Here is a 17485-nt window from a genome sequence, read left to right as displayed (position 1 = left end):
TCACACTTCCCCTGAAGCCCTCAGCTGTCTTAAAACGAAAGCCTATTGCAAGTTGTGAAAACGCCTTTTCCTATAATGCCATTTTTCCTTTTTTGAATTAAAATTTTTTTTTAAAAATTGAAGTGTAGTTGCTGTACGATATTATGTGAGTTACAGGTGTACAATGTAGTGACTCACAATTTTTAAAGGTTATACCCCATTCATTGGTAGTTATTATAACATTTTGGCTATTATAAAGTATTCCCCATATTGTACAATGTATCCTTATAGTTTGTTTGATACCTAATAGTTTGTACCTCTTAATCCCCTACCCATATTGCCCCTCCCCTCATACCCCTCCCCACTAGTAGTCACTAGTTTGTTCTCTGTATCTGTGCGTCTGCTTCTTTTTTGTTACATTTACTAGTTTGTTGTAGTTTTCAGATTCCACATATAAGTGATATCACACGGTATTTTTCTTTCTTTGTCTGACTTATTTCACTAAGCATAATGCCCTCCATGCCCATCCATGTCGCTGCCAATGGCAAAATTTCATTCGTTTTTAATGGCTGAGTAATATTCCATTGTACATATGTACCACATCTTCTCTATCCATTCCTCTGTCGATGGACATTTAGGTTGCTTCCATATCTTGGCTATTGTAAATAGAGCTGCTCTGAACGTAGCGGTGCTTGTATCTTTTCGAATTAGTGGTTGTTTTTCTTTTGGATAAATACCCAGGAGTGGAATTGTTGGGTCATATGGTAGTTCTGTTTTTAGTTTTTCTTTAATTGAAGCAGAGTTGATTTACAAAGTTGCAGCAATCTCTGCGGTACAGTAAAGTGACTCAGTTACACACATATCTGCATTCGTTTTTTAAATGTTCTTTCCCATTATGGTCTATCCCAGGAGATTGGTTGTAGTTCCCTGTGTTATATAGTAGGACCTTGTTCTCCATTCTAAATGTAATAGTTTGCATCTACCGACCCCAAACTCCCAGTCCATCCCTCTCCCTCCCCCCTCCCCCTTGGCAACCACAAGTCTGTTCTCTCTGTCTGTGAGTTTGTTTCTGTTTTGTAGATAGGTGCATTTGTGTCATATTCTCGATTCCACATGTAAGTGATATCATATGGTATTTATCTTTTTCTTTCTGTCTTAGTATGATAATCTTTAGGTCCATCCATGTTGCTACAAATGGCACTTCATTCCTTTTTATGGCTGGGTAGTATTCCATTGACTACATAAACCACATCTTCTTTGTCCATTCATCTGTCTTGGTTATTGTAAATAGTGCTGCTATGAACATAGGGTGCATGTATCTTTTAGAATTAGGGTTTTTTTGGGTTTTTTCTTTTTGTTTTTCTTTTTTGGATAAATACCCAGGAGTAGAATTGCTGGGTCCTATGGTAGTTCTGTTTTTAGTTTCCTGAGAAACCTCTTTACTGTTTTCCATGGCAGCTGTACCAATTTACATAATTGTCATTTTTAAAAGATCCATAGCTCCAAATTTTCTATAATGAAAAACAGTACTGCCCTGAACAAAAAAAGTTACAGATGCCATTTACTAGTTCCAGCCTGACCTGCTCCACAGGTAGACAGAAGTGCACCCCACGGAGTTGGGAAGAGGGTGGGGCCAGAGGGAGGCGTGATCTTGTTCTGTTTTCCTGTGTTTATCTCTAGCCATGCTTGTGAAAAGTATCACCTCTGGGTGCATCCAATTCATTTAATTTAGGAGAAAAAAGATAAGGATGGGATTTTTATTCCGGACTGTACTTGGTGGTGGTACCTGGTAGCCCCTGCTGGGCCAAAGTAGTTTCCGAACAATCCCCAGTTGATGAAGAAGCAGGAAACCTTCCAGAAAAGTTCCCCAAAGTTCCTCTTTTTCTCCCTCTCTCCCAGGTCAAGCACTCAGAGCCACACCAGGTGCGGTCAGCTTCTGAGGGTCTCAAGTAGCTTCTTGTGGAGAAGGTGAAAGGCAGGGAGAAGCGTAGGTGTGGGCTACGTAGGGCTCCACCTACACTTCCTTCCCTCTATTGCTGAACTGGTGCTGACCAGTGGGCGTGCAGAGAGGGTCTGTCTGCGGGCCCAGTGTGCTCACTGCGTGGAAATTAAGGCCCTCTGAGTTCCCTCCCAGAATATGTTTTCATGAGCTATTGCCTCTCTCAGCGGAGCTAGGAAGAAACATTCATGCATCTAAGATTATTTTGTATATATATGACTTTTTAGAATCGCCAGCGTAATACACACTTGTGACAAAATGCAAACGAGACAGAATTATATGAAATGCAAACATGGCCCAGAGACGGGCAGTGGCCCAGGGAGTCAGGTGAATTCAACATGACTTCTGTCTGAGTCAAGGAGACGTCTGTGCGGGCTGGGTGGTGCCGTCACCGAGCTGTCCTGAGTGCTTGGGGACACAGAATCAACTCCAAGATCTGTGCTCTGGGCTTCCACGCTATCGAAGACATTTAACCCATGGTGCTGCTGCTTCACGATTTGCCTCCCCTAAGTCCTTCCCACCCCCAACCCTTTGCCCTTCTCTCCCTGGCTGTGTGCCCTGGAAGGCTGATCCAGACAGGCTGCATCCCCGGGCCTCTATCACTCTCTGGCTTCCGGTCAGGACCGACAAACGGGAAGCACTCAGAGGAGAGTCGGGGTATTTATTCCGCCAGCACCCTTTCTAGCCATGGCTGTGTCCCTCCAGGATGACAGCCCCTGCATGACAGCCCCCCACCAGGGCTCCGGCTCACCATCCCTCGGGCCTGGGTGAGGGCAGTAGTGTCCCACGGTTGCTCTAACCCTGACCCCTCTAAGAAAGTCTCTGCCTGCAGGCAGTCTGAGGCATCCGTCATGGAGAGATGAACTGTGGATGATTCTGCCCCTCCTCCCAGTCTGGGAGGAGGGCACAAGGGCTGAGAGCAGGACGTTTTAAGTTTTATCTCCCGAGCACTAAGCACAGTGGACTGAACTTAATTGTTGAGTTGACCAGAGGTGTTGGGACATTTTCCTGGGAGGTGACCTTGGAACTGGGGTTTAAAGGGCACTGCTGTGTAAATGACCATATCATTGTGCTTGGATGAGGTTTATCCTACAGGGGCCAGGCTCATGGAGATCCCATTGTATGGTATCCAGGGCAGCTGGACCCCCATATAGGTCCTGAACCACACGTCTGTGTTGATGAAGGGGAGGCTGCAGATGACCATAGTGGTGACGATGGTGATGGTGGTGATGATGATTAGATGTCCACTTACCTGACCGAGTCACAGGAGAATTTCATTTTAGCACGATGTCCCTCTGCCGTCTTGCAAGACAATACTTGCTTTTTTGGGTCAGTCTTTTTATTGAGGTATAGTTTACAGACGATGTCATGCTCCAATTTTAAGAGTACGGTTGGATGAGTTTTGACAAACATGATTACCTGTGTATAACCATCACTCCCATCCAGATATAGAGCATCTTAAACAACAAGGATTTACTGTATAGCACAGGGAACTATATTCGATCTCTTGTGATAACGTATAAAAGAAAAGAAACTGAAAATATAGACCAGGCAGCTGGCCCAGCAGGGACTTCAACTTTCCTTCTTTATTCTTCACGTCCTTTCTTTTGTTAACCAACATCTTACCAATTCCACGTAGAATTTGCTTTTCCCCTAAACACTTCTAAAAATTTTTTAAAATTTTAATTTTTTTTATTGGAGTGTAGTTGAGTTACAATGTTGTGTTAGTTTCAGGTGTACAGCAAAGTGATTCAGTTATACAGATACATGTACTACCTATTCTTTTTCAAATTCTCTTCCCATTTAGGTTATTACAGAATATTAAGCAAAGTTCCCTGTGCTGTACAGTAGGTCTTTCAGGATTATCTATTTTACTTTATTTTTGCCATAAATGTCCTTTTTCTAAAAAATAATTTTTACTGGAGTATAGTCGTTTTATCTATTTTAAATATAGTGGTGTATATATGTTAATCCCAAACGCCGAAACTATCCCTTCCCTCCCTTTCCCGTGCCTGTCGCCCTTCCTAACCGAAGTCCCATCCTCCTTAAGGGCTCGCCCTCGGCCACAGACCCTCCCACGCGGGTCCCAGCCGCGCGGGGCTCACCTGTGGCTCGGCGGGCCCCGGCGTGGGGCGCGGGGACCAACTCCGGGAAGTGCCGGCGGCGATGTGGGCAGGGGCGGGGGGCAGCCCTTGTGGTCGGTTAGCGCCGCTTGATGTCATTAAGTGACTTATTTGCCTTGTGTTTCCGTCTGTCCGTCTTTTAAAGACTCTAACGATTAGGTTTCCTTGTTACCTGTTTATAGTGGAGAATCCGCAGGCGAGGGCGACTGCCGGCTGGAGGCTGAAAACAACCTGTTACTTGGGAGAGCAGGCGCAGGAAGGCAGTTCAGCGAGGCCGGGTTAGATTTGAGACAGTCTCCTGATACTATTAGAGGCTCCCAGATGTTAAATTACCATGTTTGCTGTTTTTCTGATTCAACACTGCAGTATTTTAAAGCGTGTGTGTGTGGTGAGTGTGTACACATAGACCGTGAAAGCGGTGTGATTTGCAGGCTAAAGGGACACCCCACCTGCAGCGCTCCTAGATTCCTTATTCAAGTGTGTGTGTCTGTGGATCTCAGGTCTCTCTGTGCGCAGCGGAAGTCAGGACCCTCCCCATGCAAAGGCTTTCTCAGAGCAAGTGGCTGGGCTCGGGGGTGTCCATACTGGGGACTTGTGCGGGGTGGAACGCACCTTGTGTGGTGGTGTATTTGGGGATGAAATGGCTCATTTTGTTCTAGGCTTTTGAGATGACCGGTATCAGAAGGGGTCAGCGGAGGATTAGGTCCTGGGTCACTTGCCCGCCCTTCCTCCCACTTGCAGCCACTTTTCACAGTGTGGTGTCCACCGTCTTAGGCTTGTCTTGAGTAGAATTAGCTGAATGCTTTGTGACAGTAAGAGCCCTGCCCTGAGCCCTTGGAGCTCAGCAAATTGGCGTAGTCAAGACTGTCCTGATTTGTCTAAGACTTTCCATGCTAAAACCTGGACAGTCCTGGGCACGCTGGGACAGTTGGTCACCCTTGGTCCACCTACTTCAGTAAGCTTGTGCGTATTCCAGGTGGTAGAGGTGTGAGGATATAAAAAGAGAGGTGGAGTGTTGTCTCACTGGGAAGGAACCCTGAGAGCCTGTACCGCAGACACCACCTCCTAGAATCAGAGAAAACTGCCCAGACGGGATCTCTGAGAGCCATCAGTCATCTTCCAGGATTTCCCAGGACTGCCTCCTTCTCCCAGACAGGGCAGCTCGGGCGCTGAGGCTCTGAGAGCAATTGTCTGGAGACATTCTGTTTGTTTTTGAGCCTCAGACATCGTGTTTCATCATGACTGTTATGTGGTAGACATTCCTGTCTTTACCCGGGCCTTCTGACTGGTGTGTTGGTCTCCAGCCCATTCTCCTCCACCGCTGCCTCCTCTCTTCCACCCCGGACTCCTGTCTTCCACCCCACCTGCCGGCCTCCACAATACCATTCGTCGGCATGTTGGGTTTCTTTCGCAAACCGACACGGATCCCCTCGCCCTGAAACCCTCCGCTGGTTTCCCCCGTGCACAGGGTGACGTCCAGCCTTCCCAGCCCGGCCACTGAGGACCCTGCTCCCACTCACCCCTCCGGCTTGACCTCCCACTGGCCTCCCACACCTGCCCTGCAGGGACACAGAACAGAGCAGCCCCCCTCACTCAGGGGGGCTCTGGCCTCAGCGACCTCCTCATCTTTCCGGGAACCCTGTGCCCTTCAAGCCTCAGATCCCTCCACTGGGAAAGCCCTTCTTCCCCTTCTCACCAGCCGAGCCCTCGTCCCCCCCACTCCCGGGCCCAGCTCGGGAGCCCCTCCGCTGTGACGGCCGGCTCTCCCCAACCCCCCTGCCCTGCCCGCACCTCAGCGCTGCTCTCTCCCTTTGCCTTGTTGGATGGGGGGAGATCCCCGTCTGTCTGTGTCTTCCGAGGTCCTCGGTCAGATCACAGAGCGGGTCCCAAGAGCCTGTGCCAGGGGGCCCTCAACCGTGAAGCAGCTGAACGAGGTGCCCAGCCTTTGGAGAGGGACCCAGGCCTAAGGAATGTGGACTTGGGTGCAACTGTCACCCACCACTCAATGGATATTTTTGAAGTAGGCTGTGTCCCCAGTGGGGCCCTTACGTGCGTGTTCTCAACTATTCCATGAGACAGAGTTATCATCACCATTTTACAGAGCGGGAAGCTCAGAGAGATGAAGTCACTCGCCCCAGTCGTAGCCGCTAAGTGGTGGAACCAGGAAAATACAGGTTGTCGCCAAATGTGATCCAGTGCTGTAAGCTTTCCTATGATGTTGGGGGCAGGAGAGGCCGTTGGAAAGGCCTGCCCGAAGGTGCCTGGGGGACGCGGAGCTGAGAACTGAAGGATAAATGGGGGTTCTAGGCAGAGAGAAAGAAGGCTGTTCCAGGCAGAGGAACGGCGTGTGCGCTAAGTGCGTGTGTGTGTGGGATGCCGCACAGCGGACCGCCTCCCGTGGCCCCTGTGAGCTCCTGTCCTAGTGCTGGCCCGTCCCCACTCCATCCCCCCCTCCCCCGTGACGTCCAGATCTCCATACCAGCCAGGAACAGCTGTTGCTGCGCTTGGGATGCGCCTCAGGTCTGACTGTCTTGGTGCCTCGTGGAGAAGCCTCGAGTGCTTTGCTTTCCCGTGTGGCGTCCGGCATCTCCTTTTGCTGCGGGGCAAGGGGGTGCGGAAACAAAAGGGAGGAGACCCAGGCAGAGCACGGGATCTTTCGCTTGTATCATTCTTTCATTCAACACGTGCACAGGGTCGTGTGCATCTGTGCTGGGCGCTGTGCCTGATGCTGGGGCCACTGTGGGATTGGGACACAGCCCCTTCCTCCTGGAGCTTAGGGTCTAATAGAGAAGGACCGCTGTAGAAGTAAGAAGAATGTTCTGTAGGTCGTGGGAGACGTCATTAGAGGAGATGCACGTATATAAAACGCAGAGTAGGGAGTGGTCAGTGCCATCTGGGTTGGGGACCAACAGCCTTCACAGGAGGGCTTGTAACTGAGTGAAGGTGTGAAAAATTAGTAGGTGTTTTTTTTTTTTTGCCAGGAGGACGGGAAGATGAGTGGCATTTGGGGGAATGCAGAGCTTGGAAGTGTGGATAGCGTTGTGCCGTGGGAGAGTCTTCAGGGGTTGGGGTAGCTGGCCGGGGGGCAGGGGTGGGCAGGAAGTTGGTGATGGAAAGGCTGGTAGTGAAGGAGGCTCCAGAACTGGGGGCTTCGCACATCCAGCCGGGGGTCTGACGCTTTCTGTGTTCGCTGAGAAGCCATTTGACGTTTTAAAATCGGGTACGAATAAAACGAGTTGGTTCCCATGTTAGAAAGATGATTCTGATTAGAGGGTAGGAGTGCTTCTCCACCCTGGCTGCACTTTAAAAAACATTGTTATCAGGGCACCTTCCTTAGAGTTTCTCATTTACGTAGGAGATAATTAAGTAGTCAAGTCAGATGGATTCCAAACATTGGTTTTTTTTTTTTTTTTTAATTAATTAATTAATTTGGCCACACCGGGTCTTAGCTGCGGCATGTGGGCTCTAGTTCCCTGACCAGGGATCGAACCCCCTGCATTGGGAGTGTGGAGTCTTAACCACTGGGCCACCACGGAAGTCCCAAAACATTGGTGTTTTCAAAGAAAAGCTTCCCACGGACTTCCCTGGCGGTCCAGTAGTTAAGACTCTGCACTTCCACTGCAGTGGGCAAAGTTTCCGTCCCTGATCAGTGAACTAAAATCCCACATGCTGTGCGGTGCGACCAAAAAGCAATATATATATATATATAAAATCAAATACAGAAAAGCTTCCCAGGTGATTTGAATGCACAGCCCAGAGGAAAGCCCCAGGACATTTGGTGACATCTGGAGACATCTGGGGTTGTCCCAGCTAGGGAGGGGGCTGCCCCTGGCAGCTGGAGGGAAGAGGCAGGAACGCTGCTAGACACCTACCGTGCACAGGACAGCCGGCCCCGAATGTCAACAGCACCACCACTGGAGGGCGCCCTGGAGGCTGGGGACCTGCCAGGCCCAAGGCAGAGGCCGGGTGGGCCGAGCCAGATGGTCCAGGAGGGACGTGAGACGTGCCACAGAGGCCTGTTAGGAGACAGGTCAGAAACAAAAGCAGAGTCCGCAGAAGCTGACCGGGGTCGTGGAGGATGCTTCCTGGGCTTCTGGCTGGGGTGGCCTAAGCGCCGATCAGAGCGTGTGTGGTGCCCCCGAGGGTCCGAGAGGCTTCGGGGTGAGATGGCCCAGGGGTCCGCTGGCCTCTGGGCGGACAGGCTCCTTAGTGGGAGCCCCTTCTGTTTGCCAGACAACCCCGTGGTTCCAGGTCAGAAAAGTACTGATTATTATCATCCCCCTGGGGGACCTTCTCCGGCTCAGAGGAAAATCCCAGCCCGAGCTCTTGCACAGGGAGTGACAGTGAGGGGCAGCGTGGGCGTGGAAGGTGGGATGTCGAGGCCTTCGGAGCCGTCGTTCCTGTTCCTTGGTGACACGCCTGCAGTCACGCAGAGGCACGTGGCATCTGACGCCCCCATCCCGCCCCCAGCTCGGCGTCACCCGGGGTTCAGCACCGCCTGGTTACCCCGCCGTCCTCGTGTGGCCCAGGATCGCGGGGATCTGAGTGTGGGAGACGGGAGGGTGTCTGACGTTTGGGGCGGGGGTGGCCGTGCCTCCCTGTCTCCGGGGGGATGCCCACCAGGCACGAGGAGGAGGGCGTGAGAGTTGGCAGCGGTTGGGAGCAGAAAGGCAAGGGCTTCTCACCCTCTGGGGACCTGGGGACACAACTCGGGTTGTCCCCTGTCTGTGGTGGGCAGAGGGGCTCTTCTGCTGGAAGCAGAGCTGGAGCCCAGAGCCTGTATGACTGGGCTGGGGCCGCCACGGCAGAGCACCGCCGGCCCAGGCACGGTGTGCGCAGCGTGCTTTCCGGCGGCCTCTCTCCGGGGCCTGCAGACGCCGCCTTCTCCGCGTGTCCCCACGTGCTCGCCCCCCGTGGTGTCTGTGTCCTCATCTCCTCTTCTTCAAAGGACACCAGTCACACTGTCACAGGGCCACCCTAGTGCCCTCCTTTTAACTCAGTTAAAACAGAGACGGGACCAGCAGCCAGAGTCCTACGGTTTCCTTGTTGGGTGCTTGGGGAGACCCCTCAGAGGAACTGATACAAGGAAAGTTCTGAGGAAACTGGATCCAAACCCCAATGGGCCGAACGCTCTCAGAATGTTCTCGAGGTCCCTGTGGTGTTCCCTGCTGCCCCCAGCCCTTCTCTTCTGTGAAGGTGACACACCTGCCAGAAAGAAATCTGACTCCCCTCATTGTGTTTTTAAAATAACTCTCATTATTCCTCCTCTGAAGGTTATTTTCAAACTCTTTATAACTAGATTTTTTTTTTTTTCTAATGCAGAGAGAAGGAATCAGACCCCCTGACTTTCTATTGGAGAAGCTCAGGTTTCTAACTCAGAGCGGGGGTTTCTCTTTCTTCTCCAGTATATGGGCGCCCTGACGCCATGAAATGCTGCTGTTTCAGCTGATAAAAGTTCTGGAGCAAATGTGGGCTTTCCTCCGGCAGTTACCCTGGGAAAGGGGAGGCCCGGGCTCCCACGTCAGAATGGCGGGCACTTCTGGGAGGAGCAGGTGAATCCCAGGCTCACGGTCAGCCAAGAATTCCAGAAAAGCATAACGGGAGAGGATGTGTATAAAAAGGAATGTCTGTATGTGTGTAACTGAGTCACCTTTTTTCACAGCAGAGGCCGGCACAACACTGCAAATCCACTGTGCTTCAGGTAGAAAAAACAACTCCAGAAAAGGTGACCCCTGCCGCCCGTGGCCCCTCGGTCCCCGCCCGCGTCCGGGGGAAGCAGCTGCCCTCCGGCCACCTGTTGGGGTGTCCCGCGCCCCCTTCTCCGCTGGGAGCCGCTTGGTGCCCCCGTGGCCCGAGACGCCCCCAGGCCCCGACCTTGCAGGAGGCCAAGCGCTGCAGCTCCGAGTGGAGCGGAAACGCGTCATTTCCGTTCCAGAAGGATCCCGCGAGCCGAGAGCGCGTCTGTGCGGACGGGCTCACGCTGGGTCTTGCACGAGGAGCCCCGGGCGGCCCTGGGCCCCGGCCGGTCCCGCGGGCAGCTGAGGGGCCGGCGCTGGGCCCGGAGCGGCCGTGACCTTTGCCCCTGATCTCGGCCGCTTCTCGGGATTGTGGTTCTGCTGCCGGTGCCGGTTTAGCAGCAGGTGGAACTAGGACAGCCCAGCCCTCGGCGCTGATCTAGGACGTCGTGTGTCCCCCCTCCTCCCGCCCTGGGGACGTGGGGGGCCTGCCAGCCTCCGGGGTGGCGGGTGGCGTGTCTCCAGTTCGGGGCTCCCCGCCTGACCTTTCACCTCCAGCGCAGCCAGGTCATCTCTCGCGCGCGCGCTCTCTCTCTTCTAAAAAAATATTCTGTTTTATTGTGGTGAGAACACATCACACAAGAAACTACCCTCCTACATTTCTCTAAGTGTATAATTCACAATGTTGTTAATTATAGAAACAATATTGCAGGGCAGGTTTCTAGAACTTACTTCATCTTCTTGACTGTAACCTCATGCCCAGTGATTGCATCTCCCTGTCTCCCCCTCCCCCAGGCCCTGGCAACTGCCCTTCCACTGGTTCCGTGAATTAGCCGATTTTAGGTAGTGGAATCGTGCAGTCCTTCCGAGACCGGCTTATTCACTTAGCATAACGTCCTTCAGGTTCATCCAGGCTGTCGGAGATTCCAGAATTTCCTTCCTTTCTTTAGGGCTAAGTCATAATCCCTGGATGTGCCACATTTTCTTTACATGTTCATCCACCAGTGGACACTTAGGTGGTTCCACATCTTGGCTGTTGACCACGGCGCTGCTGTGAACCTGGAAGTGTCCGTATCTCTTCGCCATCCTGATTTTGATTCTTTTCGATAAATACCCAGAAAGAAATAGGATTGCTGGATCATCTGGTAGTTCTGTCACTGACCAGGGTTCTTGGCCTCCTTGAGCAATAGAAATTGACTAGAGACCAGACAAGAGATTCAGGCAAGGCTTTCCTGGGGCCGCTGCGGCAGCAGGGGGAGCGAGAACAAACAACAGGTCCCAGCCTGTCTCAGTTCTATTTTTCACTTTGGGAGGAACCTGCATACGTTTTGCATTCCCACCAACCGTGCCCGAGGGTTCCAAATTCAGCCTCTCACTTTCCTGCGTCAGGCAGCGCGGGGGCCCTCGCCCCGTCCCTCCCTTGCAGTACGGTGGCCGGCTGGGAAAATCCTTCTCACTTTGTGTGATGTCCGGGGATCATCTCAGCCGTCCTCTTCTCCTCCTGGCTCTTACTCCCATCCCTGCTTTCCCTAGTTTTTGGTGCATAATTCAGTCTGCAGTTGTTGTCTAATAAATTCTTTGCGTACCGCATGGTATTAGGTGCTTTCGCTGCTTCATCTCCTTTGATCTTCACAACGTCCGTCTGATGACGTCGGTACTGTGCTCATCTCTGCTTTACAGAGGATGAGCCTTAGTGAAGTTTAGTGATTTACCTCGCCTGCTCATTGGAGGATGATTTGAACTGAACTTTATTCGCACCCAGATCCCTAGTGTTTACCTTAGTTCATTTGTTTATCTTCGTACCATATCTTCCCAACTCTCTGAGGCCCGGGAGGCTGTCTTTTATCTTCCTGTACCAACCCCCCTGCCAGGGCTGGGCACCTAATACATGCTCAGTAAATATCTATATTTGGATGATTGGTAGAGCAGGGTTTTTATTCCCAGGCATCTAAAGACAGCTCTGCATGCAAAATTTTAAAGATGCACTGATTATACGAACACTACTGGCGTTAATGATTCTAACCCACAAACACTAACAAATATCTCTCCTTGTAAAGTATATATCTTTTTTTGTTATCATGCTTTATTATTTGACCTACATGTTATTTATGATTGTATTGATTAATTTTAAATTCTTTTCCTTTTTTCTTTTTTAAACCCCACATTTGTTTATTTATTTATTTTTTGGCTGCGTTGGGTCTTCGTTTCTGTGAGAGGGCTTTCTCTAGTTGCGGCGAGCGGGGGCCACTCTTCTTCGCGGCGCGCGGGCCTCTCACTATCGCGGCCTCTCACGTTGCGGAGCACAGGCTCCAGACGAGCAGGCTCAGTAGTTGTGGCTCATGGGCCTAGTTGCTCCGTGGCATGTGGGATCTTCCCAGACCAGATCTCGAACCCGTGTCCCCTGCATTGGCAGGCAGATTCTCAACCACTGCGCAAAGTATATATACCACTCAACAAAGCCCAAGTATGTATCTTTCTGCTTATATATCTTTATATATCTGTCCTTACAAAGCATTTTTACACAATTACTTAGATTCTAAGAGGTAACAAAATGCTATCAATTGTGAATATACAGTCATTTTATGGTAGAGGAAGGGAATTCAGAGAGGTTGAGTGGACTCCTGCAGTTAAGAGAGAACCTTGAGGACATGAGAATCTTGGGTTCCTTTTCTTGGGCCACAAGCACACGCAAACTCTAAACGGACTTTGGAAATTGTAAAGGGCTGTACAGTGTGAGGATGAGTTATTTTATGAAGCAGCAGGAGAGAAAGGATCATGTAACCAAGCTAGTTAAACCGGGGGAAGCAGTGGCACAGTGAGCCGTTTTGCTTTGGGTCGTGGTTGGGACGTGGACAGGTTGGGTTTGAGGGGAGACCCTCCGTGAGCATCTGTCCAGCCGTGCGCAGCTGCCCTGACCTCAGGAGAGGGCTTCCAGCCGGAGGAGGACAGGAGAGGTCTTTGTTTCCACTTACTCGTTCGTATTCTGTGTTTCTGCTTTTGCTGCTCACTGAGCCTTAGGGTCCTCGCCTGCCATCCTTTGCCCTTTCTGCCTCCTCATTCCTGTTTGTCTTTTTATGACCACTCGAGGAGTGCCTCTCCCGGCGACCTCCTCCCTGGTACAGGTGTGTTGTCAGGACACCGTGGCCTCACCCTGGTCACTGTACTTCCTGTATCGTCCTGTAATATCCTTGCACTGGACGGTGAACTCCTTACGCTCAGGGACCAGAGCTCTTTATCTTTGGTTCCCTGAGTCCACCATGGCTGCCTGGTTGTTGAATGACAGACTGATCGTTTGCAGGCACCTGGGGGGGCTGGGGGTGTGCACGGTTTTCCCCTCGCGAGGAGTTTCCTGGAGCATGAACTTTGAAGCGTCTGCACGTGAGGCTTTGTCGATGCCTGTCATCAGCGTTGACCAGAGAAGTGCTTGGGTGTCTTTTTTCAATTGTGCCAATCCATCCAGTTTGTTTTAAAATATCCTTCAGTTATTTTACTCCTATTAATTTTTTCAAGTGGAAAAATGTTTTGTATTCATCGATGTTAAAAAAAAATACTCTAAAGACAATCAGGGCTGTCCTTGTGGGTGTCTTCCTGCAGTTCCAGCTTCCTCCGATGGTTCGTGGATTCTCTCTGGTGTCAACTCTCTCGTCGATGTTCATGAATCGAGTTCTTATCTCTGACTGTGGTGTCCTTTGAAGTTGGGACATTTCGTTTCCAATCCCCTTCCAGACGTCGTGGCTATCTCAGCAGCCCTTCGCAGTCAGCATTCCAAAAGCAGAAGTGTCTGCTCTCTCAAAGCGCTCCTCCTTTTGAAATTTCTATTTTTGTAACTGGCAACTCCGATCGTCTAAGTTATAAACTTTGCCGTTATTCTCTGCCACCCTCACTGCACCAGTCAGTCACTTGCACGCACGGTTAACCCTAGGTAATTAGAGTCAGAACGAGGGCTCTGAAAGCCATGCCTTCTTGTTATCTCCTCTGCCCCTGCCTTTATTTATTTATTAATTCATGCGCCGGCTGTTTACTGGGTACTGTCCACGTGCTGGGCGCTGTTCCCGGCAGTCAGAATACAGCAGCAGACAGCAACAGACAAAAGATTTGCCCTCGGGGCTTCCCTGGCGGCCCAGTGGTCAAGATTCTGTGCTTCCGCTGCAGGGGATGCGGGTTTGATCCCTGGTCGGGGAACTAAGCTCACATGCTGTGCAGTGGGGCCAAAAAATTTTTTTAAAAAAAGGAAGATTTGCTCTTGAAGAACTCACTTTCTAGGAGTGAGGGAGACACATGGCAGACGTTATGATCAGCAGGTAGATTACTGAGGACGTTGGAAGGTGAGTGTTATAGGAATGGTGGGGGGGAGTTCGAGGTTGCAGCACGAGGTAGGATGCAGCTGGGCGTGGCTCCTGAGCCTATTAGGGGGAGAGTCGGGGGGAAGTGATCCCAGCCATGTAGACCAGTAGGAGAACTTGGCCACTGACTGAGTGGAATGGCCCTTGCGGAGTTTCAAGCGGAGGAGAGATACAGCCTAAAATAATTGAAAGTCTCGCACGGGCTGCCCTGCTGAGGACAGACCGAGGGGCGGAAGTGGGAGGGGTGGAAGCCCCACCTTCTCGTGCCCCGACGGTCGCAGTAGTGGTGAACAGGCCCCTGCTTTTCTCTGTTGGGGTGGGTTTCTTCATGCTTCGATGCTCCTCTCTCAGGTGCGGGCCCGATGATACCGCTCCCCAGCCAGAGCTGCTGGGACAGAGCCCACCCTCTGTGGCCCCCCTGAGACCCGGCCCCTCCCCTACCCCAGTCCCGCTCCCACCCTGGGCGCTGTCGTTCTCCCGTGCCTTGTAGCTCTCTCACTTTCTATCCAACAAAACCCTTTTTTTGGCCAAGTCCCATCTTCTCCTAAAAGCCTCTGCAGCATCTCCTTGGCAGAATGAATCCGTCCGAGCTCTCACACCTGGGGAGGAGTTTGTGCCTCTGATGTGCGCGTTTAGTTCTCAGCTGCGCGCTGCCCACCTAGGCGGTGGGCTCCTGGTTATAAGGGCCCCGTGTTCCTCTTTGCATCTTTTGCTCCCTCGGTGTTGCCAGAAGGACCTCACTCAGCCTTCGAGATGGTTCTGCTTAGCCAGCTTTGGCGGTTCTGTCTTGCAGATTGAAGCCCTCGTCAAGGACATGCAGGACCCAGAGATGGGGGTCAGAGTGCAGAACCAGAAGGTCACGGTCATCAGCGTCCCTCACGCCATGACGGGTAATGTATCTTGTGATTTGGTCTTGGCCTGGAACAGACCGTACACAGAGGTTGGCAGACTATAGCTCGTGGGCCAAATGCACCCCGTGTTCTGTATCTGTGAATAAAGTTTTATTGGAACAGATACACGTCCTCATTTATGTATTGTCTGTGGCTGCTTTTACTCTGCAATGGCAGAGTTAAGTAGCTGTGCAGAGACCGTGACATGGCCCACAAAGCCGCATATACTTACTGCTTACTTGCCCATTCATGCTCCACAGGCTCCTTCTGGGCAAGGAGTCAGAAAGGAAAGAGAAAAGAATCCAGTACGTCCCCTTGTGAAGCCATTCCTCCTCCCCAGGAGGTCATTTTAAAAACCTTTACAGTTGTTTTTTATTTGATTGTCTTGTTTGATTTGTTTTAATAAAATCAAGTAGCAGAAAAAATACTATTCGGCAAAAAAAAAAAAAAAAAAGAATTGGCCTTTGTTTTCTCCATCCTTCCCTGTCTTCTAATTAACATTCAGACCCTTCTTGACTCCCCCAAGGGCAGGGCACCTTAGTCTCCTTTCTCTGGGGGTGGGATAAAGGGCGTCATTTCAGGATATCGGCAGAAGGGGCTGGACCCCCAAATAAGAATGCATTTTGATCCGTGCGTTGCGATGATTTTGTGATTTGGGTAAAATCTGTGCGTTGCGTTTGTTTTGTGATTTTTGCAGTAAGGAGTCCCTTTCCCACCGAGTCGTGTTGTTGGCAGAGGGGGGCAGCTTCTCAGAGCGCGAGCCTGGGACTCGCCGCTGTGCTGAGTCCCCTTTGAGCCCTCGCTCTTGACCCCATCCATGACCTGAGTATTCGTCACTCAAGGCACTGGGGTCTCTGCAGAGGCAAAGCCGGCCAGAAGGAGGCGCGTCCCAGCCAGCGCGGCGTCTCTCGGGCTCCCTGAGTGTGACAGAAGGCCAGCTCCGGCTGGTGGGAGCAGCAGAGGAATGATTGGCATGCGACAGGCTAGCTCGCAGAAGAAAAGAAAACTCCAGTGGTCTAGACTTGGGAAAGACTAGGACCCAGAGCAGCCTGGGCGCCCCAGGACGTTGCAGGCTGCCTCTGACCCCTGACCCCACCCCCTCCCGGCTCCTGGTTGTCATGAATTCTGGTTGAATTCTCCACTGGATTGGGCAACCCTCGAGGGGAGAGATCTCGTCTAGCTCATCTGAGTAACCCCTGTGCTTAGTGCAGCCGGGGGTCAGGGTGGAAGTTTAACAAAAGTTTATTGAGTGTATGAATCAATCCTGGTCTCAAACTGTCCAAAGGGCGCTGGACGTTGAGTCAGGCACCCTGGGATTGAATCCTTTGGGTGCCTTTTTTTTTTTGCCGTGTAGCCCTAGTCTCCATTTCCTCATTTGACAAGCAGAAGTAGTGATCCCTGCCCCAGGGGATGCCTGCAGGAACCAGACAAGGCTCTAGTGTGCGCGTGGCCGATGCTCAGTGATGCTCCACAGGGCCCATAGCTGGCTGTGTCCCGCACTGTGTCACCCACGATAAGCGTAGGGAGAGATGTGACCCCCCCAGCCCTTTCTTGCAGCCGGGGACACGGAGACGCAGAGTTCCAGCATCTTGTCCCCAGGTCACTAAATGCATACAGGGCTGAGCGTGGGCTTGAGCCCAGCTACACCGCTCCAGTGTCCATGCTCTCATTCCCTGTCCGGGATTGCAAGCTGCTTTCCTTCCCGGTAGGTGGGGCCCCTGGTTCCCTGGATTTGGTGCGGGGCCGCCCACCCAGCCACGTTCTGCCTTGTTCATCCTACTCAGGTGAGTCCCAGCTGCAGTCGGAGCCCAGGAGGAGCCCTGTCCTGCAGTATCGGCCCTAATCAAAGCAAACGGGATCAGTGCCACCCGACTCCTCAGAGGGCAGGTGACTCAGGACTTAAGGGAACGACGGTGGCCGACGTGGGCTCTGAGCAGCCTGTGGTGCTGTTGGCACAGATCACGTGGTGGACACACCGGGGCCCCCATAACCTCATTCAACCTATTTCAGGAAGCGGTCAAGTGGATGAGAAAACCTTCAGCCCCTTGGTGGGGAGCGCTAACCTGTCTGCTCTCCGCCGGGGGCTCTCTTTCCTGGTCTGCACACCACCGTGTAGAGACTTGGGGTGGAAAGTCTAAAACACCCAGTCCTGGGATTTTTAAGTAGGGGTTTAGGTGAAGAATTTTGCTTTTGAATAAGCAAAGCGCTGACTAAAGCCAGGAGCCACAGGGAAGCCTCTGAAAGCCATTGCGGTGGGCACATGGGCGTGGAGAGCTGATAGCTGGATATCTGTGGCCCGGGGTGTGCGCAGGAAGGGCAGTTACAGGGGGTCCACCCTCAGCCACACTGTGGGCAGCTCCTTCAGCCCAGAGAGTGGGGGAGGGGTCCTCAGCCCTCCCACCCCCCCCCGCCGGTG

The 17485-nt window shown here is 51.9% G+C and overlaps 1 protein-coding gene across 1 annotated transcript in view; it reads left to right on the top strand.

Moving 5' to 3' along the window:
• The window catches only part of RGS9 (regulator of G protein signaling 9), an 88098-nt gene that overhangs the window by 18966 nt on the left and 51647 nt on the right, over nucleotides 1–17485 (top strand). Inside the window, exon 2 of the mRNA XM_024760572.1 lies at nucleotides 14973–15069. Within this exon, the coding sequence (XP_024616340.1) occupies nucleotides 14973–15069 (97 nt within the window). The remainder of the gene's footprint in view (nucleotides 1–14972; nucleotides 15070–17485) is intronic.

This window comes from Neophocaena asiaeorientalis, unplaced genomic scaffold (assembly GCF_003031525.2).
Source record: "Neophocaena asiaeorientalis asiaeorientalis breed wild unplaced genomic scaffold, Neophocaena_asiaeorientalis_V1.1 scaffold30, whole genome shotgun sequence".
Classification (NCBI taxonomy): Eukaryota; Metazoa; Chordata; class Mammalia; order Artiodactyla; family Phocoenidae; genus Neophocaena; species Neophocaena asiaeorientalis.
The sequence above is the reverse complement of the archived record's forward strand: the minus strand, read 5'-3'. Positions and strand labels throughout refer to the sequence as shown.